At 51.7% G+C, this 26,046-nt stretch overlaps 9 protein-coding genes and 1 non-coding gene across 10 annotated transcripts; 3 read left to right on the top strand and 7 right to left on the bottom strand.

Annotated features, from left to right (window-relative positions):
• The first annotated feature begins 168 nt into the window (after window positions 1-168).
• On the top strand, window positions 169-1,669 carry EDD37DRAFT_620426 (uncharacterized protein). The gene has a single exon (XM_062815920.1). It carries the CDS (start codon window positions 219-221, stop codon window positions 1,224-1,226), a length of 1,008 nt encoding a protein of 335 aa, XP_062672612.1. The 5' UTR covers window positions 169-218; the 3' UTR covers window positions 1,227-1,669.
• Window positions 1,670-2,569: 900 nt separating this feature from the next.
• On the bottom strand, window positions 2,570-6,017 carry EDD37DRAFT_574060 (transcription factor STE12). The gene is made up of 2 exons (XM_062814377.1): window positions 5,674-6,017; window positions 2,570-5,612 (listed from the first exon to the last, which is right to left on the bottom strand). Exons 1-2 carry the CDS (start codon window positions 5,782-5,784, stop codon window positions 2,922-2,924), a joined length of 2,802 nt encoding a protein of 933 aa, XP_062672611.1. The 5' UTR covers window positions 5,785-6,017; the 3' UTR covers window positions 2,570-2,921.
• A 521-nt stretch (window positions 6,018-6,538) lies between these two features.
• Window positions 6,539-6,664, top strand: EDD37DRAFT_t7. Its single transcript has one exon. It is a non-coding gene; the product is annotated as a tRNA-Asn (tRNA).
• Window positions 6,665-7,309: 645 nt separating this feature from the next.
• EDD37DRAFT_676402 (uncharacterized protein) lies at window positions 7,310-8,600 on the bottom strand (the record flags this gene model as incomplete). The annotated part of the gene is made up of 3 exons (XM_062819569.1): window positions 7,310-7,911; window positions 7,937-8,374; window positions 8,413-8,600. 3 exons carry the CDS (start codon window positions 8,598-8,600, stop codon window positions 7,662-7,664), a joined length of 876 nt encoding a protein of 291 aa, XP_062672610.1. The 3' UTR covers window positions 7,310-7,661.
• A 2,972-nt stretch (window positions 8,601-11,572) lies between these two features.
• Window positions 11,573-13,285, bottom strand: EDD37DRAFT_559782 (fumarate hydratase, class II; the record flags this gene model as incomplete). Its single annotated transcript, XM_062813814.1, has 3 exons — window positions 11,573-11,759; window positions 11,809-12,826; window positions 12,880-13,285. 3 exons carry the CDS (start codon window positions 13,283-13,285, stop codon window positions 11,573-11,575), a joined length of 1,611 nt encoding a protein of 536 aa, XP_062672609.1.
• Window positions 13,286-13,567: 282 nt separating this feature from the next.
• On the bottom strand, window positions 13,568-15,214 carry EDD37DRAFT_620415 (AMID-like mitochondrial oxidoreductase). The gene is made up of 2 exons (XM_062815919.1): window positions 14,005-15,214; window positions 13,568-13,952 (listed from the first exon to the last, which is right to left on the bottom strand). The coding sequence occupies exons 1-2, from the start codon at window positions 14,963-14,965 to the stop codon at window positions 13,765-13,767; spliced, it is 1,149 nt and encodes a 382-aa protein (XP_062672608.1). The 5' UTR covers window positions 14,966-15,214; the 3' UTR covers window positions 13,568-13,764.
• Window positions 15,215-16,037: 823 nt separating this feature from the next.
• Window positions 16,038-16,418, bottom strand: EDD37DRAFT_646423 (uncharacterized protein; the record flags this gene model as incomplete). The annotated part of the gene is made up of 1 exon (XM_062817732.1): window positions 16,038-16,418. One exon carries the CDS (start codon window positions 16,416-16,418, stop codon window positions 16,038-16,040), a length of 381 nt encoding a protein of 126 aa, XP_062672607.1.
• A 940-nt stretch (window positions 16,419-17,358) lies between these two features.
• On the top strand, window positions 17,359-18,292 carry EDD37DRAFT_646422 (uncharacterized protein; the record flags this gene model as incomplete). Its single annotated transcript, XM_062817731.1, has 3 exons — window positions 17,359-17,602; window positions 17,723-17,849; window positions 17,968-18,292. The coding sequence occupies 3 exons, from the start codon at window positions 17,359-17,361 to the stop codon at window positions 18,290-18,292; spliced, it is 696 nt and encodes a 231-aa protein (XP_062672606.1).
• A 1,893-nt stretch (window positions 18,293-20,185) lies between these two features.
• EDD37DRAFT_560102 (fungal trichothecene efflux pump) lies at window positions 20,186-22,138 on the bottom strand (the record flags this gene model as incomplete). Its single annotated transcript, XM_062813831.1, has 3 exons — window positions 20,186-21,486; window positions 21,538-21,832; window positions 21,890-22,138. The coding sequence occupies 3 exons, from the start codon at window positions 22,136-22,138 to the stop codon at window positions 20,186-20,188; spliced, it is 1,845 nt and encodes a 614-aa protein (XP_062672605.1).
• A 2,494-nt stretch (window positions 22,139-24,632) lies between these two features.
• On the bottom strand, window positions 24,633-26,036 carry EDD37DRAFT_226086 (uncharacterized protein). The gene is made up of 2 exons (XM_062810479.1): window positions 25,289-26,036; window positions 24,633-25,236 (listed from the first exon to the last, which is right to left on the bottom strand). The coding sequence occupies exons 1-2, from the start codon at window positions 25,883-25,885 to the stop codon at window positions 24,787-24,789; spliced, it is 1,047 nt and encodes a 348-aa protein (XP_062672604.1). The 5' UTR covers window positions 25,886-26,036; the 3' UTR covers window positions 24,633-24,786.
• Window positions 26,037-26,046: the final 10 nt, after the last annotated feature.

Here is a 26,046-nt window from a genome sequence, read left to right as displayed (position 1 = left end):
GCCACGGTTTCACCGCGGCGTCTTCCCTATACTCATCCTATCTTTCGCTCCGTTGCACTCAAGCATTAGTAACGGCGTGCCCTCTGCACCCGTTGACTCCGTCACGACACTTGACCCCCGTTGCATCAGTGTCCCCTACCCCTCTCAACCCACATAAGTTTCTCTATTTCTGTCGTTGGACACATGGCTAACTCCTTCGTTGTAGATTGACTCTCACAATGGGTGAAGTCAATTCAAGCATTTTTAACCTGAGGAGGCACCTGAGGGAGACCAGGTCTCGGCCTTGGTTGACCAATAGTGCCCTCCGACGGTCTCCCCCTTCTGGTCTCAATGGTGGTGAAGATGCCCCTTCACTATCGGAGAGTACCACTGTGACCCTTGTCTCGGACCAGCCACCTTCCACTGCTGGCAAGTGTGATCCTGAGGAGCAACGTACGGACAGCACCAAAGAAGAGCAGGTTCAACCCTGTCTCTCCCAGGCGAAAGCCAGGGCTTCCAAAATCCCCCGTTGGGTGGGTCTGAAAGGTGTCTTGTCCCGAATCTGCCAACCTCGACCACTTGCTAGGGAAGGTGTGCTTGGGAAGGTCAAGTCAACTGCCATTTCTCCTACCGTCACAGAGGAGAAGACCCTGGCGTCTCGGCTTCCCGTTCGCATCAGGAGGTTCTTCACTGGGAGACGGTCTGCCTCACCGCAGATACGACGTAGTAAGACACCGGTTGCTTATGCGGGAATGTCCACAGACAAAGGGGTTGGCACTAGTGGGCTCGAGGGCTATATGATGACGGTGACTTTTCGTCCGAAGGGCACAGCTAAGCCGAAGCAGAGCAGACAGAAACCGGAGCGGATCAGGGCTCATCGGGGTAGGTGCTTGCACCCCTCGATCCTGAAGCACCGTGTGGAAGTCTGCGCTGAGGCGAAGCTGGGCGTACCGACTGATGTGGGCCAAGGTGTGAAAACCGACCCTGCAAAGTCAAAGAAGGTACGCTTCTCATCGGCACTCACATCGCGGATCACAATTCCCAGGGACCAGCTTTCGAGCAAAGTCCATAAATGCTGTGGTCGCGTTGAGTGCCGGAGATGCCCTGAGGATCGACCGAAGCATTTGTCAGGTGGTGCATGGCTAGATGCTCAGGCAGTGCTGGGGTATGACTACCTGAAGCATTCCGGAGGCCTGTTCGGTAATGAACGTCATGAGTTGGACACGATGGGGAGCGTGTTCTCCTGATGACTTCAAAGCCCGACGCTCCGGAGGTAAGTATGGCATTGGTGCCAAGGTGGTGGAATGGCTGCAAGTCAACTGTCCTGTTTTCGCTGGGGCTATCACTGATAATGGGCGTTGCTTGTATGTCGGAAGTCTCGGGACGCTGGGACTTCCTTGGGGTGTTAATGCGCAGGAGCAGGATTCAGGTGACGCACATCCATTGACTCTGAGCACGAAGAAAATCACAAAAAAGGGGAGAGTGCAGGACGCTGTGCTTGAGCCACCAAAAAAATGTTAAAGAAAAGCAAAAAATCATACTCTTTAGTTAGCTTGCATTTGCTTTTAGTGCTCAGAGCTGGATGTGCGATTGCCTGGGAGGACTTGTGGTGACGGCTAATGTGGTTATAGGGTTTTCCTCCTTCATTGGAGATGCCCCCTTATGGGGATGGCAGGACGCTTGCGTTGATGCTCTTTTTGCTCTGCGATGGACAGGCACCTTCTCGTGGTGCAGGGTGTTAAGTCAGACTGAAAAGTCTGGCGAACTAAGACCTGTCCGACGGTAAGTCCATAGGGGCAACGCGCACTGTTCGGCTGATGTTTGCAGTCATAGGAATGAATGGCACTGTTCGCAATGACTCTGTGAAGCCGGTGGTTGGTGGGTGGCCACCCTTGGGAGGTGCTGAGAATAGGACGATGATGGTGAGAAAGTCCATTGCAGATGTTCCTGATGTCGTGCTGACGGCCGCCGCTACAGTTGACTTACTGCTTGAAATGGTTTGATGGTATGAGAGTACCTCGTTCAGAACAGGTGCGGTTCCAACGACTATTGATACAGGGCCGGAAGGAAGCGGGCGGTAGATGGGATTATGGATGATGACACTGAGAAGGCCGCTACTTACATATTGGGGATTGGCGTTGCACAGGTTGCCATCGGTGGTAATGAATCCCTTGATATGCGTTTTGAGTGAGAATGGGGAGGACGCTCGATGCAAAGACAAAACAGACGTTGATGTCGTATTTGATCACAATGACGCCGGCCAACAGCGGTCTCTTTCTCTTCCTCGTCTTCCTCGCCAGGTGGGCTGTGAAATTCGCTTGCCCTGTTGGTTGACAGGTGCATATGCACGAAAAGTACTACGTATGACTCCCTTTAAATAGCTACTGTCGCATATTCGGGCCAGACTTGCTTACGTAAGTCAGAGCGTTCCTGCACCAGGCTGATAATACGTATGCACTTGGACACCTGCTACGGCTGACGATGATTGTTCGGAATCGTCGACATTATGCTTGCAGGGTTTGGTCCTGGTGGACACTACCTTTTACAATCATGTAGGAGATGAAGCATGTGTGCAGCTGGCAGAATGTGATAGAAGGTAAGCCTTTCATTTGATGATACGGTTTTCTTTTCTACGTCCTGGCGAAACACTTTGGGATGTTTCGTTTCGGCCACAGGAGCAAGCATGACTCCAGACTCGTCTCCATTGCAAAAATCATCCATCACTCCGACACCCGCGCGCAAGCAGTACTTCGCTGCTGTCTCTTGCAATCGATCAACCCAGAACGAAACTGAAAATCTCATGAAACGTGCGTGATAACCCGATAAACAAACCCAACTCCAGAAACCATTTTTGCGCTCCTTTTCCCGACGACCATTGCGCCCGCAGACTCAAAAAACAAAGTACCCGCTGTTGGCCGGAGAATGCCACAAGCAATACCCCATTACTGGGCTTCAAACATCTCATGCTCAAGCATATCGGCATAGATTTCAAGGGCTGAACCAATCATGTCAACAATCGCCCAGCTCGTATTACCCTTGAACGTCTTGCTCCAAACACGCACGACGGCGACACTCAAAGCGCGCATCTTATTCGTATCATCCAGCAACTCCCTGCTCTCGTTGAGCACAGTGTGGTCATTAGCATCACCGTTCAGCGGCACAGTCATCTCAGTCTCGTCAAGCAGGCTCCGGACCCACAGTAGCAATTTACGCTCGTGCTCGGTCACAGGGGCGCCGCCTTCGGACTTCAACTTTGCCAGCACGGCGAGCCACTTGCTCAGCAGGAATGCACATTCTAGGCTGCATAGTGAGTGTTGTATGGACCAGAAAAATGTCTGTGTGCGGGCAACAAAGTCGATACCCAGCCGAACGGGAATCGACAGCGCGTGCGCGGAGTGAAGCAGCGCCGGCGTGAGTCGAGGGTCGCGGCGAATGTCTGGAGTCGTGAGAAGGGAGGCGGCGATCTGGGCGGCATCGCGGGTTTCGAGATGACGAAGCGGGCCCATGTCGACGTGAAGTCGGATGTATGCTAGTCCCAGAAGCGCGGTAGATGTGAAAGCCACTGGTCCATTGGGGTTTTGAGGATCAAGACTCGACTCAGGTGCGCGTTTCCAGCCTGCTTTCCACGCACCAAGACCCGCGTCAAGAATTGTGATATCTTCTATCCGCAGACTTGAGCCTGCTACACCGGGCCAGGATTGTGAAAGTTGTCGGGCGAAAAAGATCTGTTGAATGAGTGCATGAATGAGCACATAATTTCCCAAAGGTGAGATAGGCGTGACTGGTGGTAGGGGCTGGTTGTTGAACAGTCTCGCAATGGCTTGTTGGAAAGGGACTTGGGGGGCGTCGTTGGCTGAATGGAGCTTCTTCCACTGCTCAGCACTCGTAGCTTTCCATTCATTCGCGGGATCAGGCAGGCTGAGCTTGATTTCCGAATTGAGAATGAGAGGGGGAACATTCCATGTGATAGAGTGAAGATTGAAGAAGCAATAGACAATCAGCTTTGTCCGCTTTTCACCCTCGGCTTTGACCCAGTCTTCCCAGGTCAAGTCTTCTGGGGACTGTATGATCTCAGGACTGACGAGGCCAGATTCGCGGACAAGCCGCGCAAGCGTACTTTGAAACGCCAGAGCTTCGCGCAGGAGCTCACTGTGCCTCTCCCACGTCGCAAATGCAGTCAAAAGCAGAAGTGCTTGTATTGACTGCAATTGGTCTTTTCCTCCGTCCGCGACCACAATAGTGTCCGGCGTGACATGTTGGAAGGGGCTGCTTGAGTGACTCTGGTTTGTGAAACCCCCACCTGGCGATTGTGCCAAGGATCCTGTCCGTGGTCTATTCCACTGGTAAGAACTTGCTGTATCATCGCGACGCTTGATCTGTTCCAAGACCACGGCTTTGGCGGCGTAGAAAAGCTCTATGCCCCGACTATTCTCGAAGCGATATTGTGCTCCCACAGCAGACAAGGCCAGAATCAATTCAGGAGCACTGGCGGCTACTTGTAGTGTAGGGACATGTATGAAGGGTAGATGTTCATGGAAACCATTAATATATCCTGCCAGATAGCGAGACAGGGAATGTCTTGATGGAGGAATGAAGCCTTTTGGCATGACATTGTCGAAGTTGGCCAGCTTTGAGACGAAAGTCGATCGGTCTGAGTCCGACACGTCCCAGGTGGTTTTGACCTTGATAGCCTCGGCCTCCTCGATCGCAGCTTGGGTTTCTGGTCGATTGGAATCAGGTTCTTTAGACTCTGGCTGAAGGGACGGCAATCTTGAACCAAATCGGGAGAATGTGCTTGTTTCTGCTTGGGGAATTGCGAGCTTGCTGTCGATGGGGGGCTCACCATTCATATTAGGTTTTGATATGTTGAGATTATCAGCCCTTCCATCGGGTGTGTGGTAGTTATCCACTTGATCATTACCAAACATGTTGGCATACCACTCAGAGGACAAGCCCACACTGTCAAGAAAGACTGTGAAGTCTTGCATCGGGTCACCGAGGTCTGGGGTTTCGAACATGTTTGCCGACTGACCGTAGCCTTCTGTAAGCATCCTAGGCTGGTATTGGCCTTCCGATACAGGTGGCATGATTTGTTGTAGTGGTTCGTGTAGCTGTTCTTGTGTGACCTGAGGAAGACCAGACATGTAATGATCTTGACCACTCGACGCGACGTGGCTGGCAGCGTGTGATAGGAGGTTCAGGTCATAGCCCCATGAAGGGTCGAGAGGCGGCGCGCCCATCTGCTGCTGCGCTGTGAGGCCATCAACTGGATGCATGCCGTTGGCGGGTTGCATCAGCTGAGGATCGAGCATGTCCATCATCCCTCTTGGCTCGGGCGGAGCAGACGGGGAGAGAAGAGAGTGATTCTGCTGCGATGACATGTCCATGGGATCTGAGGACATGGAGTGTGTCCGGTGCACCTCTTGCGCCGCCTGGGCCGCTTTGGCAGCATTGTTCGCGTTTAGCAGATGATGTTTGTGGGACTTTCTTGTGGTATGTTGCTCCTCTTCTCCAGGGTGGACAAGTCTCTCGTGACGAACAAGAAGGTCGCTGCGGGCAAAGGACTTGTTGCAGATCTCGCAAACGAAAGGTTTCTCTTTTGTGTGGGTACGAATATGTCTCTGAAGATGTTCCTGTAAGGTTGCGCACACTTGTTAGTAGGTGACCGAGGCATGATACGAGGTTGTAACTTACTAGTCGAGCAAAGAGTCGCTGGCAGTGCGGGCAGGGCAAGGTTTTGGATTTGTTGCCAGACTGTTTCCTCTTGAGTCTACCTCCGCCGCCTATTGACTGTTGTGAGTCCATGAGGATTGAGTTCGTGTGGAATCGAGCAGGCGTGCTCTTGGGCGCGAGGGTGCGATGCGATTGCGGAGAGAATGTTGATACCCCTCACAGGACAGCTTTTTGGTTTGTCGCAAACGCAGAATGAGGGCGAAAGGGCTGGAGTGGAGGTTGGAGATGAAGTGGGAAGAGGAGAAAATAATGGAGCTGCTTAGTTTCAAAGCAAAAGCAAAGGTTGGGGGTCTCACAGGCTCACGTCGCAGCTGCAGCAAGATTCGACCGAGGGACAAGTGCCAACCATGAAAATGGGAAGATGGGTGGCTGCCTTGACCACGTGATCTGTCTAACCACTTTTTTGCCGACTACGGCACGGTTGCACGTGACCTGAGAGTGACCACTGTCTCAAGACTGCCGAGGCCGAGTACTTGGTACAGTGATACATAGATACAAGATCGCAAGGTTCGCTATGGGTTGATGGTGACTCTATGCCAGGATCACAGGAAACAATAGCCACGAAGAGTACTAGATTCGAGCACAATATTCAAGCATGGTCAATGTGTAATATTAGACATGCCTCGATTGATCTATGCAGGCTCGGAAATGACCATCTCCTCTTCGTGAACCCCTTAACATGTCAGCCTCGCCAAGCCAAAGCCTTCACCATCAACTCCATTCACTCCCTTCACTCCCTTCACTCCCTTCTGATACTGGCGCCGAACCGAATAGCATCATATCTTGGGAATCTCAAATTTTCTCCAATAATCATCAGTAAAACCGTGGGTTGTTAGCTCAGCGGTAGAGCGCCAGGGGATTATAGGAGTACGCCCGACCCAGCCCTTCATGGCAAACTGGGAAGGGTAAGCTCCTAACTTGGAGGCCGTAGGTTCGATCCCTACACAATCCATCTTTAGTTCTTTTTTGTCTCAGCACACATGATTTAAGACACGCTGTTCCATGTTTTTGTCGAAGCCAAGTACGTCTCGGGTGAAGTTCTCCAGAAGTCCACATGGGTGCTCCCAGATCGCTGGAGGTAATGCCGCATTATGATAGTCGATGTACTTGTCCGTACCTAGCTATTCAAGCGGGATGGATCAGCATCTATAGTGTTATGACGCACAATCTACGTAAGGAGCGGCTGAAGGTGATTGATCCATCGGCGTCCTCGTCGTCGGCCGAGTATGGTTCACCTTTGGCGTTAAAGAATGCCCGGATATTGATTTGTCTCTGTCTGTCTCTCGGGCCCAGTCTTTGGTTGTTTTCGCTGTCAGCTCTGACGGAGATGTATCTGCCGTACTGTTTTGCCGAACCAGGAAGCAGACCTTCCTTCTCACCATGGGGTATTCGAAACAAACTGGGTTCCTTCCATGGACTACCACTGGCTTGGTACAGAGTGATTTGGAGACGAGCATTCTTTGAGGCTTTCATGAGCACCTGCAGTCTCAGTTTTCGAGTCCCCCTAGACCCGGCCCCCAGCTTTGACTGACGAGATAGCGTTCAATTTAAGTTTCCTGAGCGTCTTGTTTTACAGCTTCTGCGACCTTGTTCAGGGCCGTGGCCAACGGTGGCCAACGGCGATCAAGGTGTCTTCCCTTCTTCCATGACTTCACTTCCGAGGATCAGCGCGTGTGGGTGGCCGGAATAGCGTCCACGTTGACCACAATTGTCTCCTCTTGGTTTGTTCGTCGATGCTTACATTCTTGAGATTGCCCATCACACTTTGTAACACACCTAAAGAAAGAGATTGGCAACTTTGACACAATATTTGGGCACCTGCGACCGTAGTAGCCCGCGAATCGCATCCCAAGAGCACCCAACGAGCAACTCACCGTTGCGAAAGTGTCCTTGAGCTGTACTCCAGTAGAAATCACCTCCATGGGAAATGTCGCAAAGGAATCGGTCGCCTAACGCGGTCGGCATTCTCTCTTTGGCACGGTAGTATCTGTCTCGAGGGAAGAGGTCGTTGCAGGTAGAGGGTCGGCTTCGGATGAGGGGCCGAATAGAGTGAGCGTGGGGCTCGCCGGGAGTGTCTGCAAGCTAGGAGTATCGGGAGAGCCGGTCTTGATCTTCGTAAAGCTAAAATCGAGACAACGGGTAGTGATGATCAGCACGTTGCTCCCCGACATTGCCGTCAAGCGACGTAGACAGTGGCATCTTGTATAGACGCAGTATCACCTACTTTTGGTGACGGAAGGCTCCTGAGACACCAGCTTTCGTTTCCATGGATTTGAGGCCATGATGTCGTGACAACCTGTGTACTGCTGCTCCAATTCTGCTTCTGTTGTTCTGTCTTGTTGCCTCCACCCATAGCATGTGGTCGAGTGCAAACAATAGATGTACTCGACCGGTATTGCCTCTACGCTCAGCACGATTTGCCGCTTGCTCGAATAGGTCTGGTGTAAGTGGACATTCTACGAAGACCACATCGTTGAGACTCTTGATATCGACACCCTTTGCATGAAGGAGGCAGCCAATCAATACCATGTTAGGCTCGCTATCGAAAGCAAGGTTGATACGGTCGCGGTCAGGCTTGCGCTGGTTTGAATGCGAAACGTGGACCATACGTCTTGGTCCAATGGCGCGACGAAGTTCCCCATCGAGAAGTTCATCATCTTGTCTGTTGGGACAATTGACGAGGGTTTTCCCCGTATGCACTCCTGAATGTAGGTCGCAGCATGCCGAGCCAGGTCCTCATCCATGATCCGAACCATATGATAGTTCTTGATTTCGAAATGGTTCGTCGGATCAAAGTGTAGACTCTGTGTAGCGCTGTTCGCAAGTCCAGGTTCGCCGAGTCCTAAATAGCCGCTATGGTGTTCATGGCGAGTCCCGGCGGCCAGCATTCTGCGCAATGTGGATGACCGCAGCCATCATTCAGGGCCGAAAGATTTCCGCCATGTCGCAAGCGTGTCTTTGATGGTCCTAGATTCGATCAACCCCTGCGCGCGATATCGAGGCGTACGCATGACCTACACCGGACAGCAGTTTTTGTGGTGCGGGTCTTTGATGGATCTCTCATCGCTTCGCTGTCTGCGTCGGAAATGGGACTCGCGGCAGCTGTTTCGTCCTCCCGAAGGCGTAACACTTTACTGAAATCTGCCAGAACTCCTGGAAGACACGATTTTCCCTGGTTGAAGCTGATCAATGCTGTAGTCTAGTCCGTTGCCAAAGCCCTGACAGTCATGGTGACCAGCGATATAGTAAATTCTGGGGAAGAAGCCTAGAGCAACTTTGGCCATTTGTGTCCGATGCGTGCGGACTTGACAATCTCCTTTGTAGAGAGAGGTTTCTTCGGCATGGCCGGACAGCCCTCGCAAAAGGAAAAGGAGTAGCGGCGGCAGTTGTGGTGGACGATGAGGGTGTGGCCTTTGCCCGAGAACCCGAGACTTTCAACGCAGTAGGAATGCTGTGATCGAGAGCATGAGCGCTCTTGGTGATATAACCAGAAGAGTGCGGAAGATACAGAGTCGACAGAGCACCACATCAAGAGGGGCTCTACGCCGTTGTGGCTGCGGTCACTTCTTTGTAACGAGGACTACCGGACTCCTTCTGCGAGGGGTCCTCAGCAGTGATGAAGTCGTCCAACAGGCATGACATAGCTTGGAACACTTGAGTGTTTCCCATTGCGATTGAGAATGTCTTTTGCCAACATAAACATCGTTTTGATCATGTTGTTGTGAATGGAGCTCAGGAGACGAAACTGTCTCAGTCCTCCTGACATTTTGGATCGACCGGAGAGCGGCCGACGCCACAGAACTCGGCGTTCTTCCATAAACCACTGATGTGTTCCTTGATCACTGCGTTCTCACTCGAAGTTTCTGGCTAATCGTGTGTACACTGTAATCGTGCCGCCATCGACCGGCTCACGCGCCTGCAGTGTCATGCTCTGTCCAGAATCAAAGTGTAGCGCGACGAGCTCCATTCAGACACTTTTCTGTGTCCCAATCAATGTGCGATAAGCAACAACAGGTAAGGTGTCCATCCATCACTCTCTCCACCAGATCAAGGTATCGAGAGGGATCTGGCTCTGGCGTTGGGCACCCAGGATCTAGTGTCAAGTAATAAGCCGTGCCTGCTTGATGTTGGATGCGTCCAAAGGGCCTTGTGCCATGACTGCACAGGTATAGGAAGAATCAGTATGGTGTAGTAGTGTCGAGACCTCAAGCAGTAGCGGCATCCAGAAGTTATTGAGCTGGGCCTGTACCGAGACATGCCACAAGCAATACCTTGTGCCGGTCTTCTTTCCACGGTAGCGCACAACCCACCACCCATGTCAGGACTGTAGTTTGAGTTCCGCTTTCTTGCATCACAGAGCGTCTGATGTTAAATCGCGGATAGGGTTTGCCTCTAGATGTAAACCTCGAGGTCTCGACCAATGCCAGCACGAACGATACGCCTCGAAGTTGTTTGTCATGATGGTATGGGCTGATGAAGAAGGTTGCGCGGTAAACGAGGTGGCGTATACCTCTCCCAAATCCTCAATTTCATGGATCAGGAGGACCTTCTTTCCCGCATGAATCCGATCTTGACAGATGTCCCTGCAAGAAGGACTGACGCAGTATTGCTCGGTTTCCATGTAGCTTGGACTTCCAGGTGGATGTGGCGTGACCCAAGCAACGTCCTCCGAACGTCGACAAGGGACCAGAGCGCATACTTCCAAGGCCACGGATGTGGCATCCCTGCCTTCCTGAAGATACTCGACAGCGCATGTCGTCTTGCTGATATGCATCCTTGTCCTCTTTCTGCATGTGGACGGATTGGTGGCTGGAAGGATTGCGAAGACATTTCGTCTTCCGGGCATTCTTTGTCGCATGCTTCTTGAAGTGCGTGCAATGGTTTCCTTCGCAAGGGCGACGCTCACCACCACTGCCAACCTTAACAACAAAATCACCCGCGTCAACATTCTATCAGACTAAAGGACCTCATGATGCACAACGTTCAGGTACAGACCGAACATATCTGAATATGTGTGTTGCTGTTGTTGTACTCGCTCCTCGCTTTTGATGGCCGAGGCATCCTCCTCCTTTTCCATCTTGACCTTGGTCCTCATGATGGGCGTCATGGTTCCATGTTGCTGGACTCGGCGCAACAGACAGGGAAGCTGAACTGAGTCAGGACAATGACTTCGCAGTGCATGGTTGCTTCCATGAGCCTTCTTTAGCTGTTGTCGGGTGCGCACGGTGGTGACTTTCTGACATGCGATTTCGTGGGAAATACCGCAAACCCAGGTGCGGTATCCTGAATCTGCCCCATCCATTGGCAAAGATGTTCACGAGCTCGAAAGGAGCCGGAGTCTGTACACGCCTTCTGACCATCGTACATGTCTCTCAGCACGCGACTGGCCAACTTGTACTGGGTATAGTTTGACACCATGCGAAAGACCATGCGCACCCAAGTATGTAAATATATATAAGCTGACTGCTGCACAACGAAGTGCCGTCAGCGCTCAAGGAATGGGGACAATGAGTCTGGAAGACTTTTTGCTGGCCAGACTGGGCAGGAGGTATGGGAGATCGGTCATATATATAGCCCGCGAGAGAGAAGCGTGAGTCACTGGAGGCGCGAGTTCCTGGTTGTTAATCTGCAGAAATTTGAGACATACCAGTGGACACATTCTCGAGAACTGTGTCCATTGCATGACTTTGAAACATTGTGACTGGATTTTCTACATTTAGTATTCAACATGCCATCTCGGCGATCAAAATATGCATTCCCAGGTGTGCAAGAGTCGCTAGACTTCAGTGCAATGCAGTAAGAACTCACCAGTCTAGAGGGAATGTCCGCATCTTCCCGATGCTTGATGACCTTCACGCATTTACTTCTTCTCCTTTGGTGCGATCATGAGTTCAGGTCGGACGTATTTGTCAAAGTCTTCCTCTGACAGAGCCTTCAATTCCATGGCCGATTGTTTCAGAGTCAGACCCTTCTTGTGAGCATTCTTTGCCACCTTGGAGGCCATGTCATACCCGATGACTGGGTTGAGGCACGTAACAAGCATAAGACTGAAACAAGTTAGCATTAACACACATTTTAATTCCAGGTGAAGCTTACCTTTCGTGCAAAAGAGTACCAATTCTCTTCTCGTCGGCCTGGAGACCTTCCACCAGATGCTCAACAAAGCCGTTCATGGCGTCGGATAAGATCCTGGAGCTGTGCAGGAGGTTTCGAATAAGAAGAGGCTTGAAGACGTTCAGCTCGAACTGACCGCTCAGCCCTCCGACTGTCGCGGCGACGTGGTTACCCATGACTTGCGCGGCGACCATAGTCATAGCCTCGCATTGGGTAGGGTTGACCTTGCCAGGCATGATACTGCTGCCAGGCTCGTTTTCAGGCAGGATCAATTCACCCAGACCACAACGGGGTCCGGATCCTAGATATCTGATATCGTTGGCGATCTTGAAGAGACTGCAGGCGAGCGTGTTCAGCGTTCCAGATGCCTCGACGATGCTGTCGTGAGCAGCCAGTACTTCGAACTTGTTGGGCGCGGTGATAAACTCGGTGCCGGTCAGTTTGGTGACCTCTTCCGCGATACCCTCGGCGAATCCCTTGAAGGTGTTGAGACCTGTTCCAACAGCTGTTCCGCCCTGAGCCAATTGTCTTAGGTGAGGGAGAGTATATTGTATTCTTTCCAAATTTCGGTCGAGTTGAGCAACGTAGCCGCTGAATTCTTGTCCCAACGTCAATGGAGTAGCGTCCTGCAAATGGGTTCTGCCAATCTTGATGATCTTGTCAAAGGCTTCCACCTTCTTCTGCAGGGCATCTCGGAGGTTTGTGAGTGCGGGAATGAGCCTCTGTTCGAAGTCAAGAACGGCTGCAATATGCATGACGGTCGGGAAGGAGTCGTTGGAGCTGGCGGACATGTTGACGTGATCGTTGGGATGGACAGGTTTTTTGCTACCCATCTCGCCTCCTAGAATCTCGATGGCGCGGTTGGAGATGACCTCGTTTGCATTCATGTTGGATTGTGTGCCGGAGCCGGTTTGCCAGACCACCAGAGGAAAATGCTCAACCAGCTTCAAGTCTGCAACTTCAGCAGCGGCTTTCTGGATAGCCTCTCCAATCTTGGGATCTGATGTGCACGTCAGCTGCTGGACCTTCACAGCATTTATGTGGAGGACATACCCAGTCCATATCGCATATTCACCGTTGCGGCGGCACCTTTAAGTATACCGAAGGCTCGGACGACACCCTCAGGCATGCGATCCTGCGGCTGGTTGATCTTGAAGTTTCCTAGCGACCTCTGTGTTTGCGCACCCCAGTACTTGTCTGACTCGACCTCGAGAGGCCCGAAGGCATCCGTCTCCGTTCTTGTAGATGCACCCATTCTTAAGGTTGTGGAGAAAGCCCGATAGGAGTTGGTAAAAGCTCGACCGGTGGTAAAAGCGGGTGTTCGCGAGAAGGTGGACGAAGAAAGACGCTGAGCAGAGATCCTCAAGCTCTGGCTACTCCGCACTGCTTTGAAGGCATGTGACGGAGACAATTTTGCTGAAGCTGGAGGTTTAACTGCAGTCGGAACCCGCCCCAACATCATGTCGACAGGACAGGGAGGACAGTGACGCTTCGCTCGAAGTCTATCAGAACGGCAAGTAAAAAAAACAACAGACCGGGCTACCAGCGCAGCAGAAATGCGTGAAGAGAGATATTTCGGCCAGGACGAGAAATGGGCAATTACATGGCCATTGGCTGCATATATTTTGATGCGGAACAGCTGCGCCGGGGGAGCTCCAAAAAAGAAGGAGCCGGGAATTCCCGCGACCAGCACATCGTCAATGCTTGGAGAAGAGCATCTTTGCAGGGGCTTCCGCTCCTTGTTATTCCGACAAGGCTGCGATTTGTATGAATAGCTGATTTGTATTCTCACGAACCATTAAAACTTTGTGTCTATGCCAATGCCACCGACGCTAAATCCTCCGCCATAAGAATGCCTCACCACAAGCGCAGGTAAGACTGGGTATCTCTCAGGTACGAAAAGGACAAAAATGCTTCACACATTGCACAACCGACTGGTTAAGCAGTGCCATCAACGAGCTTGACAGCCTCTCCGATCATGAAGTCCTTGGCCTTGGCCATTTTCACAATGAAGCTGGGGGCTTTCCAGCCAAAGAGGACGCCGACACCTCCCTGTGAACCGACTGGGACGATCTGCATGTCGCTCTGGAACTTCTTGTAGATGTTCTTCGTGCGCGGGCCCGGAGCTAAGACGCCATGAGTTAATGCCTCCTTTAGCAGAATATAACTTGCACGTACCTTGTCCTGTGAGATCCGACCTGATCGACTCTACGATAGCCGGTTTGGCGAACTTGATGTCCATCACAGAACCGTCCGAGTAATTACCAACTGCCCCGATGCAGTACACACCGGTGACACCAGGGACATCCAAGCGGAGTGTGTGTGCGTCCGTCTTGACTCTTTGCTTGTCATCCAGCCACTCCTGAGGGATGAATTTGCTGTTGGGCTTGTCTCCTGTGCCATCAATGAAGATATCCACTGTCCTGGTCTCCCCATTGCTGAGTTTCAGGACTTCTTTGCCGCCCTCTTTGGTGTGAGAAACGACCCTGAGTTTGTCGTTGATGACCTTGACGCCCATCTTCTCAAGCCGGCTCTGCGCATCCTGTCCGACCTTCTTGTTTTGGAGTCTAGGCAGAAGAGAGGTGCTGCCAGATAGTATTGTAATGTCCTTTTTCTTTCCATATAGCTCACCGAGTTCGCCAGAAGTTTCGACGCCAGCAGCACCACCGCCAGCCACGAGAATTGTTTGTGCGGTGGGTAGTTTCTCATGAACCTCCTTAAGCGCGGCTTTCAAAGCCTCCGAGCCGTCTGCGACGGTCCAGAGAGGCGACTCAAAGTTTGTGCCGGATGCAATGACAAGGGAGTCGTACTGGATTGCTGCAGAAGTGCTAGTGTGGACAGTCTTGCTCGAAGGGTCGATTGAGGTGACATAGGCCTTGATGAACTCGTACTGCTCGGGCTTGTAGTTCTTGAAATGAGGCTCGATGGGTAGTAAGGCCTTGCTCAAGGGTAGGGCGTCTGGGTTGACAATGACTCGAGGGGCAGCGATCTTCCAGAAGAACTCGTCATTGGGTGCGATCTGGATGATCTTGTATTGCTTGCCAGTGGACAATTGAGGGATGACGGTCTTGAGGAGCCCCTGGGCAACAGTAATGCCACCGAAAGAGGCGCCAATAACGACGATGTTATGGACAGACATGTTGTGGGTGATGGAGGATGGGTGAGAATGGACGTAGGACAGTGTCGAGATGGTCGGTGAACAGTCAACAAAGAGGAAGGAAATTGATGGGAGAATAAATACAGGTCAGGCCGCGAAGCGCAGTCGGACTTTTATTTAGTAGACTTCTGTTTCAGGCACAGGGTGGATACCAGGATAAGGATGTGAGCCTGTCAAGTGGTGGCTCGAATCTTTACGGGGCACGGGCTGAAAGAGTCGATGTAAGACAACTACTGCAGATGTAAAGAGGCCAGGGATTTATTATATAGTAGGCGGCCAACACAGCCTGAACATAGCATTCAATCGCCGTCCGGGTGTCACCGGCCATATGCTGACAAAATAATTCCAACCTTCAATGCTCATTGCGAATCACAATTTCCTCGACAATCCATTTTCGGACGCGTGGCAGGCGCGATCAAGTCGATCGGCGTCTTTGTTGGGCAGATTCCGACGCGACAAGGTCCAGTTTGCACGTGCAACACCGACCAGCAGTCGCTTCTCGGTCGAGAAAGTCCCCTGTTCACGCTTCGACTTATTAATCTCCTCCCCACAGAATGTCCATTGACTCCCGTGTCTGGACTGAGATTCTGGAGCCCAGAAGACATCTCCTCATCCTTTTTACTATACTACTGATTATTCATCCAAAACCAGTTTGCAGCTGTCAGCGGTTTGATGTTCGGGAGCCACCTACTGGTAGTGATTCATCGTTTCCGCCCCTACGGCACTTTGCTCCAGCGATTCCAAAATTAGCACTACGGAGTTGACCTATCTCACCTCGTATTTTCTTGCGCACGTCGTAACATGCACGAGACTTATACCTCGTCTCGGGCGAGAACAGATCCTCTGAACCTTTCGCATGGTTTGCCGAAAGAAGACCAACCGACTTTCCCAAACGCAATCTTCATTGGTGTGCTACGCTAACAGTACAAATGGTCCTTGCAACAACATAAAAAACTGGGTATCTAATGCGAAAGTGATGCTGTACGTCCCTGTGGCACTCCCTCTCCAACATTGCTCAATCCGTGAACTACCTCTTTGACCGTCACGAGCCCAGTCATGGGTGAGGGACCCAGCCAACACTCTTGCGCCATCCGAAATGACCTTTCTCATTCTTGAAAGCAGTCTCGCCCTCAGAAGACTCGCTGTTGGCACTTTCTCGTCGTTCCTCGGCAGGAGCTGGGATGGCGTTGGTGGGTGTAGCCTCGGGTTCAGAGGCAGCAACAGAATTCTTGCGAGACTCAAGCTCTTCTGTGACGACACTATGGCGTCGTGTGGATTTGCTTTCCCGGCGGCCATCCCTGGTCAAGTGTTTGCGATAAAACTCCGAGTGTTTTGTGAGCCAAGGTTCAAGCCAGGACTCGGCTGCGTATGGGTTGGTTTTGCTGGAGCCAGCTGGTTGGTCAATGGCCATGCCGGTATAACCTTGTCCAGCCATTTTGAGAAGATGTTGACCTTTTATGGGTGAGTATGTGGAGAATCGTTGTTGGCTTCAGGCCTATTGGTCTTGTGATCGCTTGTTGGTCGGTGGGAATGGCTTATGGCTTTCGGGATTTTTTAATGGCCAGTGCGGGAAACGCTGTTATGGTTCTGTCCAGGTGAGCAGTGCTTCAATACTTATGCTATCCAGCTGCATCAAGCAAGACTCGGAGCACCGTTGCAAAAGGCCTCATTGACGTCGTCATCACGACCTTGTGTGCAGTCACTCACATCAGCCCACAGCGCTATGCATAAGGCATTGGGAATTGTTCTGAATCCGAGAATTCCGGGGTAGGGTAAGAGTGCAAAAACGACACGTCAGGGACGTTTGTTCACCCCCGAAAACGAGGCTGACGTGCCCAAGGTGCGGAGCCTGCCTATGTGATCGTGAGCTTGAACGGACGCTGGGATATCATTCGTCTATACCCCGGAAGTGCTCGGAAGAAGTGCTGCGAAATGAATTACTGAGCCTCGAAGGTGCGAGACCCGGCCATTCCTATGTGCTTACTCGAAATGCCTCAATGTCGGGTGATGCCTCGTCTTCGTGTTGTTTCCACGACAGTCCCTTGGTATGGCTCAACGTCCTTGTCTGCCTGGATCCCAGAGCGCAGGAAGGAGATAGACGGACTTGTTTGCATTGGCCCGAGCATAATCGGTAGCAAATCTGGACAGATAACGTGTCAACGTGAGCCGACGAAACGATTTGACCCTCTTCAGTACCTTGAAGCAGGCTTTGCGATATAGCAATAGAGTCATCAAGACCTAAAAGATCAAATGATTGATACGAGGTCAGATAAGCAAGAGAAAGTGCCGCAAGGCTGCGGAAAAGGGAAAGGGAAAAGCAGGGATCAATCTGACGTCATCCATCTATCTCGACGCGCTTTTTTCTATTTGAAATCATGCACACATTTTCCAACACAAAGCGACAGTGTATGAACGTTCTTGCGATAGACGATTTGCGCTTACGCCACCCCAAACAGCTCCTAATATCGTATACTGCCGGCTTCAGCAACATCATCCACGATCCTGCTTCCATCTCGATCAGGCTGCTTCAACCACGAATGCCACAAAATGATGTTGCCGATGGAGATCAACCTCTCCTAAGGACAAATGGACTTGTCCTTATCTCAAATACGCCAAAAGGTTTGTCAGATTTGCTTACCCCATCTGCAGTCCATGCGGTGCGAACACCTGAACAGCGCCTCAGTCATCTCCTGTGAGTTCCGTGCAAGGTATCTAACACTCTACCCACCCATCCTATAGGCCGAGGAGTTTTCGCAACTCAAGACATCCCAGGCGGCACCGTGATCGAAGTCAGCCCAGTGCTGCTGTTCAGCGAGGATGAAGTCGAGAAGCACGCTCAACACACCTGTCTACAACACTATACCTAGTAAGTGTATTACACCATATCCCTCCCGCATCAAACCGGGTTCTTCCCTTCCCAGCACGACCTAGGTTGGATGTCGTTGCCGTGTGTGCCGAACTCATGCTCACCTGGCGACAAACAGCTATTGGCCCTCCAAGACTGGCCGGACCACGATTCAAGCCCTTGCACTTGGCCTGGGATCCATGTTCAACCACTCGACGCGGGCCCAGAACGTGGGATGGAAACGAAACACGGAAACCGAAGTCATTGTCTACACCGCGTTACGTGACATCAAAGCCGGGGAAGAACTGTGTATATCCTACGGCCATGCAAGACTCTGGTTCAAAGACGCCGATGCCGATGCTGATGTCGAGGTTGACTTCGATTTCGATGAAGCCTATGAGGCTGGTGGAGATGGACCAGTGGCAGAGATCGCATTGAGCGGACTAGGGAAGATGGAACTATAGGCGGGCCAACAATGCTTTGGGATGATTTGCAATTCTCACGAGGTCGGAATGAATATGAACTACACAAAGACAAGGGACGTGGACCAGTCCCGGCATCGGACCATCGGATGATTGCTTTGCGATGTTGTCCATGCCGTCATGCGCAGGAGAAGCTCTGCAAGGAATCATGCCAGCAAACGAGTATCTCGGGGTAAAATCACCACAGACTGCATTCAATGTCGCATGCACAATGGTTCGGACACCGGGGCAATACACACGCCGCATCCCGAACCCAGGACTCAATGCAAGCACATTTTCATCCGAACCCCGACTCGACCATGAATGAAGCCTGTCAGGCTCTGAAAGCGACTGGCCAATCCACACTTCAAAACATTCAATCTGGCCGATGGAGCAACATTCATCCTCACCCGCGTGCGCCGTGGAACAAGATAGACCCCGGCTGCGGATGAATATTCGACGACCGTCCTTGCATGTCGGCAGAAGTACGTCCTATCGCGTACAGCATGGGGTCAATCAATGAAACTCGTGGAACAAGATACCTCCCGCCCGCCGATCGGATCTTCACCTACAGTTGCTGCACGCCGGCAAAGTTCATCCTCGCCATAGGGTAGGGCTTCTCGAGTCAAATGGTTCCCAAGTGGACAAGCGCTGTCCCCAGACCTCGGCAGTCGGACGAGCTCCATCTGCGCGTCGAACAGGCATGTTATATATACCGTGGTGTATGTAGGGTATCAAGATCAATTCTGTCCGAGCTCCCTAAAGACTGGGGGCCGAGGACCTCAGCCCACCTGTCAAAAGGCTGATATGATTACTCAACAACCACAGTAACATCTCGACATTCCCACGGCTAAAGCTATTCTTGAAAACGCCGAGTCAACCCATCTCTTCCCCCTATCATTTTCATCCTCGTTTTCCGTCTCACAACGCTCTCAACAAAGTACCAAAGTACCGAAATACCCAAAAACCCTACGCGACCAGCAAAACCTCGCAGATTCTTCCATGTCCCACATCGCCGAACCCCTTTTCACCATGTACCATTCATCAAGCCCTACCCTGAAGTGGACGACATGGATCTTGCAATGATAGATGTTTCCAGACCCGTACAACACGTGTACCAAGACACCATCCCTAGCCTGGGTCCTGCGTCAAGTATTCCGACCGGCAATGTCTAGCCAATCACCATGTCCGCCGGCCCCCAGCCTCGCCAACTCACCATCTCTCGTCAAGCACTTTCATTGGCACATTCGTTTGAGCATACCGTATCCGTATACTCAACTTCTGGACCCATCTCTACCGTATCCGTATACTGAACGTACTGGACCCCTTGGCTTCCGTATCCGTAACCAAGAACGAGGATTGGCATCTTTTTAATTCAACATTGGCACGACAGAGAGCTGAGTTGGTTGCCTGAACTTAAGTAGGTATATAGCTCCCGTCACCCCGCCTCGATATCCTCACACCTACTTCACTTACCTCAATTTGCTCCGTTACGCAGTCCTTACAGCCACTACGCCAGACTCTTCGAGGATTCATGGTCAAAGCATACTGCCAAATCGTTGAACAGCCATGGAAGAAGTCCACTCCGACATATTTCTACGACTTAGAGCGAAATCATGTTATATCTCTTACACGTCACGCGAAGATTTCCCACCAAAAAGACAGCAAGGACTCACCATGTAACTCCGGTTGCGTAGATGAGACAGCATCATTGATATGTAACATTTCATTGTTTTCATATATACGGTATATTCCCTCGATCTCAGAGCAACATGTCGCAAACATACTCCTCTTCATAGCTCGGATCCAATACAACTGGCCGACAGTATCCTAAGTCGACGACCTCGAAGATCGATCAAGAGGACCAAAACCATCACGAGTCGGAAAGCCTCCAGCTTAATGCATGACCACAGCGACATGGTCATCCATATACTTGTTGATATTGCCCAGGAAAATGCTGGCAATGATGGCAATTGAGCCAAAAGCAATGCTGGTCAGATACACATACTTGTAACTCTCAGCATATGCAACTTGACCAGCAAGCACCACCATCTCGTATGCGGTGTCGTTGCCAGCGATACCAGGAATCAGCTTGATGCCGTCAAGCAGACTGGCTCCGGTGAGCTCAATGGCGTCGGTGATGTAGGTAATGTTGGTGATACCCAATTCCAACTCCATCACTCCTCCAACATACTTGGTGACATTGGGGACGAACTTGTTGAGGAAGACATTGTAGTAGACGGTGTAACCGATGCAGCCACCAATGACCCGGATTGACAAGGTGAGGGCGGCGACGGTTGCAATAATGTCGTCGGGACAGATGATCGTGGTGATGATGGACGCAGGGACAACGATGCCACCGATACCCAAACCAGCGAGGATCAAAAGACCCCACAAGGTGTGGAGGTTAAATCTTGTTGCGCTTGCAAGCGCGCCACAGCCGGCGGTCATTAGTATCGACGAAAAGATCATCAGCTCACGGTTATGTCCTCGGAAGACAGACAGGAGCCACAGAACAATGCAGGCACCTGCCAGGATGCTGAAACCAACGGGGATACCTCGAATGCCGACTCCGATTGGGTCGTGGCCATAGACGTTGAAAGCTTGAGTCGGCCAGAACATGATGATGGAGAAGAAGTTGGCGCCTGAAATGGCGGTGATGATCAATGTCAAGGTGAGGATCCGGGCTTCTTGCTTCATTCGAGATGGGAACATGGGGAATTTGGCGAACTTGATTTCCCAGATGGGGAAAAGGACGAAGAGGAACAACAATCCGATGATAAGGGGAGCCAGCACATGCGCGGAGCCCCACGGGTACTGGTAGCCACCCCATTGCAAGCCGGCCAAGAACAGGATCATGCCAATGATGGAGAGGCCACCGCCAACGAAGTCGATCTCGCCAATGACTTCCTTCTTAGTCAAGCCACGTGAGTTGGGTCGAGGTGGTGGGAAGTAGAAGAACAAGGTGCCGAAGAAACCAATAGCAGCCCAGAGTCCGCAAAAGAGGGTGCACCATCTCCAGCCGGCATGGTAGGCGATCAGCTGACCCCACAGGACGGATGGGCAGAAAGGGATGATGGTGAAGACGAGGATGGCCACATATTTGCCTCGTTTTCGGGTCGGAGCCAGCTCGGCAGTGACAGCCAGTGAAGTCAACTCGCAAATACCGGCACCCACTCCTGAGAAAGCCATGCCCACTAAATGGGATCAGCGGCATTCAACAACAGATGGGCAGATGAGTTACTTACTGATAAAAATGTTCATCTTGTGTGCTGTTCCGCAGATGATCATGGCAATGACAAGCAAGCCTGAACCACCGAGTGCAACATATCTCCTGCCGACGAGATCGGAGATGGAGCCAACGAATGGGCAAATGGCAGCAAGAGCCAGGAGATATGCCAGGACGAACCAAATCCAACTGGTAACACCACCGATATCACTGTAGATATATGGTGGGATGCCGCCAAGGATGTACACCGGAATTTGGGAGCCAGTCCACAGGAAGGCTTGGGCAACTAAGGCGCAAATTCTTTTCGAGGTCATCTATGAGAAGCAAAGATTAGTATTCGTGGGTTTGGAGTCTTTGGGAAAGTCGCTTACAGGAGGTTCATGGTCGTGGTCCTCATCGTCGCCATAGGTCCGCAGACCATCTTTCTCGTAATATCCTGGATGGCCCGGAACCCTCTCATTGGTGTGGACCTGTTCGATATGGTTCGAAGGGTCCGCCTTATCGACGACCGGCAACGAAGCGCCGTCGCTGGAACTGGTCTCGGGATGGTGTGTGGTCGGATGAACTGTGGTCGGGTGAGCTGTGGTCGAGTGTTCCGTGGTCGTGTGGACCGTGGTCATGTCGTGTGCGTTCATGGTGGGCAACAGTCGAGAGGTTGTATAGGAGGGAGAAGTATCACACGGTGAGGACAACCGTGGAGAGAATGGGAGTGACTGGAGGGCAGTTTAAGAACGTAAAGGAAGAGAAAGAAGATCGGACTGGGGAAGAAGTGGACTGATGTACTCCACGGGGAAGAAGATGGTCAGGGTGATCGAATCAGAAAAACATCGTCTCTTTCAATGCTTCTGCCGGGACTTGCACCGAAGCATATGTCGAGAAGTGATCCTTTCTGAAAAATGGGGCACTGAGTTATTGGAAGAAGGGGACACCGGGGGCGAGACTCGATGCAGAAAAGCAGTGCATGGGGGGAATTCTGATGGCTGGTCATGGCGTCCAGTGGATTGATTGACCGGGGGAGGGGGAGGGGCGATAAAGCAGGTCGAGACTAGAGGAACAAGAGGTTGCAAGGTGGGGACCATTATTGAACTGTGGAGGGAACAAAAGCCGCTTGCGCATGAATTGTGGGAGAGAGTGGCATGGATGGAGGTGGGACGCAAGGACGCAGCGAGTGACAATGCGGTTACTGCTGGTTCTGGTTTCGATGGGTTTGCCACGTTTTGATGAGATTGCGGACAAGAGAAAAGAGATGGACATGGACACGCTTCAGGTGTTGATGCAGTAAATACATGCAGATTGAGTCAAGGATTGAACGAGGTGAAGCGAAGAGAATTGAAGTCGCAGGGCATAACATGCCACCGCACATGTGAAAAGTGTTGGTCCATGATGTACCTAGGTATGGACTACGGTAAGTGATGGATTGGGAACAATTGTAGGTAATGATTCCAGCCGCTTGAAGCTTAAGCGACGTTTGACTTCCTGCAACTAAATTCGTAGTTTTCTTTGGCGACGACTATCTTTCCTACTCGGTGACTACATGGGCGCATGCTGATATAATCGGGTTTCTTGCTCTTTACAGACTGGTTCGATCTATCATCTTCCCTTTCACTCACTCACAAATGTGTCTCTCGCCATCATCTTGCACATTCTTTTACGATCAATTCGTGCCGAACAGGACCAATATTCCGGGGTCTCAACGGTATCATACAACTTAAAATGATGAACCGGGTAGCATCCTTCAATTCGAGTCGGCAGGCATGACAAGTGACACTGTTATCATGATGCCCAAGCGTGTCCAAGCGCCAGCACTAAGAAACACCAAGCCTTCCAAGCACCAGGTAGACCTGGCGAGCCTGGCCAGCAATAGCATTGGGCTGGCCGGTGCGACCTACAGTCACTAGGGCAGATCCGGCAAAAGCTTGCGGGGTCTGGGGTTCAATCACTCTTTGGCTTGAATCTGGAGTTTGCGGCGACCGAACAGGGAATACACGAGACATAACCCAATTTCAAGCATCATCGATCGGCCACAAGCGAACCACGAGGCACTGATGCATCTCATATGCTTTCTGGGACACCAAATCTGGTTCTTATCCAGGGGCTGGAATTATTGACAAGAGGCAAATCTTGGGCTGTGGAACCTCGATTGTATTTGTGTTACAAGTAAATCTTTATCCACTTCTCCGCATCTCCAGAGGTCAGTGTTTGCGCCCCTCAAATGCTTGAGCCACACATCGACTTGATAGCCGGCAACATACCGAGGCATGTCTGCATCGAGTCAAGGAATGACTCCTTGACGCTCAACACCAAGTAATGCATGCTGGATCAGTTGGATCCTGCAGGAAGCAGCAAACACTGGTCCACCAATGTACGCGACTGTAATAAACTCCCATTCCTTGTTGGAAGCACTATCAAGCATCGTCTTCTCTGTAGAGACTCCGCGGGATCATTGCAAAGGACCCTAGCTTTGACAGGACGACCTCTGAGTGAATCTCATAGTCCTCACTCACAGCAGGCGCGTCATCCAAGTTCGTCGGCTCTGTCGCAATGAGATCACGAATCCAAACCGCCCGCGTCCGCCAAAGAGCCGCCCGCCCTCTGTGCGCACAGTATTCCGCCCTTGCAGTTCCCTTCACATATTCCACCACTAGGAGACTTGACAGCCAGGGATAATTTCCAAATGTAGACAGACTTCCGAGCCCCTGTCGAGAGGAAGATGCAGCCACGACACCTAAAACAGCCTTTGTCGAAAATCTCGAACACCAGATCGGCCACACCTCACCAGAGCCTCGGTACTTTTCATGCAAGTCGACGTCTTGGCGTCCACTGGCCCAAGGTTAATGGTAAGCCTGCCTTCGATACGAGGTGACAACCATGTCTGCTCGCATTCACTTGCAGAAATGTGGCTTCAACCTGCCGGACCGCTCCCTTGGCCGTGATTTGTGCATTGTTCGCTACGATGCACATGGGATATCCTCATGACCAAAGCCGCGCGACTTCGGGTCCGACCAACCGTTCGGTTCTCGGTCAAAACCATTCCGATGCGAGATATTCCACCCGTTGTCTGTCTAGCGACCTAAGGTTGTGAACGGTGTTGTCAGTTATTGTAACCGACCGATGCCACAGACTTCTGAGGGGAGTGCTTACCAAAGCAGCAATCATGCTTCGCGACCGTACACATCTTTCGACTTGATAGTCAATAGACTCCTTGACCTTGGTCTGATAGGTATTCGCCTCCCAGAACGTTGCATGCACCCATTTCGCCTTTGTGACCTCAGTCAACATCATCCTGGCCACGGGCGGCGTCGGCCACATTAGGACGCATCATAACGAAGACCTCGGCACCTGCATGCAGGTTTGGCATAGCCGCCTGCTGGGTCTCGCCAAAGATAGGCTGCCCCCCAGTGGTGTGGAGCACCTCCCCTGGCGTTGGAGGCTGCGGAAGTCCAGAAGGTACGTCTGTCAACTCGATCCTCACGGGCTGATCGATGTGCAGAATTATAGGCGTTACGTGAACCATTTTTGCCTCTGGGTCTTCATCGTTCGGAATATCGCTCACGTCCGCGTGGGGAACGAGGATGGAATAGATGTCCCCTGGGCGCATTGGCTTTTTAAAAGTCACATCGACAATCTCCGCGGTAATTGTCCCCAGATCCCGGTGGTGGTTTTCCAGGTGCTGGTAGACACTCTCCTTCAGAAGGGTCGTAATCACTCCGCCGTGGATCTAAAAGCACATCAGCAAGCGGACATGAGGGCAGCAGTATTGTTTGCCGTACCACATCAGGCCATCCTTCAATGCCGAAACCCAGAAAGAACACCATCATGGTGATCGGCTGCGAAGGGTGTCTGAAGGCCTTCATTGTGATCCCTCGGGGCCCTGTGAGCTTCTCCCCAACGAGATGCTGCCCTCCCAGTGCGCCGTTGACCCGCCCAGCGTAGAAATTGTCCTCGATCCAGTTGTCATGCCGTAGCGACAGCACAAGAGGGTGATCTTCCAGTGTGTCCAATATCTCCTCAAACAGATCTTGCTCTTCTTCCGATCCAGGCTCGAAAGGCGGCTGAATGTACTCCCAGCTGATCAGAGCCGTGCCTGCGATCAGGCCCAACGTCGAAAAAAGAGTGGCCCAGAATATCGATCGGTAGAAGCGCGAAAAGAGTGACGGACCGGTAGGTGTAGGCGTCTTGACTACTGGTGGAATGTACGGTGCTGTGTAGGGTGTGGTGTCCGGTGCAGGCATCTGGCCCGGAGTTTGGAAGTATTCTTTGTGAGGGCCATACTGGTTGTGTTGCGGCCGTCGAAATTGCGGCGCAAACCTCGTAGCTCGGCGAGATTGACGAGCTTGACGCCACAGCGCAGGCCGGAACGCCTGCATTGTTCGGGCTGTCGTCAATTGACGCTCGTGAGGAAACCGAGAGTTTGTAGGTCGGGAAGCTTGTGTTTGGAACTGGAAAACATTTGGGTAAGGCTGCGCGGTCCAAGTTTCGATTACCCTGGGGTACTTAGGTAAGCACCGGAGTTTTACCAGTATCACCT

Source organism: Exophiala viscosa (genome assembly GCF_022695815.1).
Source record: "Exophiala viscosa unplaced genomic scaffold EDD37scaffold_2, whole genome shotgun sequence".
NCBI classification, from domain to species: Eukaryota; Fungi; Ascomycota; class Eurotiomycetes; order Chaetothyriales; family Herpotrichiellaceae; genus Exophiala; species Exophiala viscosa.
The sequence above is the reverse complement of the archived record's forward strand: the minus strand, read 5'-3'. Positions and strand labels throughout refer to the sequence as shown.

What these genes read in the sequence shown, in the direction of transcription:
- EDD37DRAFT_620426 (XM_062815920.1), top strand. Translation starts at nt 219, where the DNA reads ATGGGTGAAGTCAATTCAAGCATTTTTAACCTGAGGAGGCACCTGAGG.
- EDD37DRAFT_574060 (XM_062814377.1), bottom strand. Translation starts at nt 5,784, where the DNA reads ATGGACTCACAACAGTCAATAGGCGGCGGAGGTAGACTCAAGAGGAAA. An exon ending in AGCGACTCTTTGCTCGACTA is followed by an intron (nt 5,613 to 5,673) that starts GTAAGTTACAAC and finishes GCAACCTTACAG; the next exon opens with GAACATCTTCAGAGACATAT.
- EDD37DRAFT_620415 (XM_062815919.1), bottom strand. Translation starts at nt 14,965, where the DNA reads ATGTCTGTCCATAACATCGTCGTTATTGGCGCCTCTTTCGGTGGCATT. An exon ending in GTCGGATCTCACAGGACAAG is followed by an intron (nt 13,953 to 14,004) that starts GTACGTGCAAGT and finishes ATGGCGTCTTAG; the next exon opens with CTCCGGGCCCGCGCACGAAG.
- EDD37DRAFT_226086 (XM_062810479.1), bottom strand. Translation starts at nt 25,885, where the DNA reads ATGCAGGCGTTCCGGCCTGCGCTGTGGCGTCAAGCTCGTCAATCTCGC. An exon ending in TTGAAGGATGGCCTGATGTG is followed by an intron (nt 25,237 to 25,288) that starts GTACGGCAAACA and finishes ATGTGCTTTTAG; the next exon opens with ATCCACGGCGGAGTGATTAC.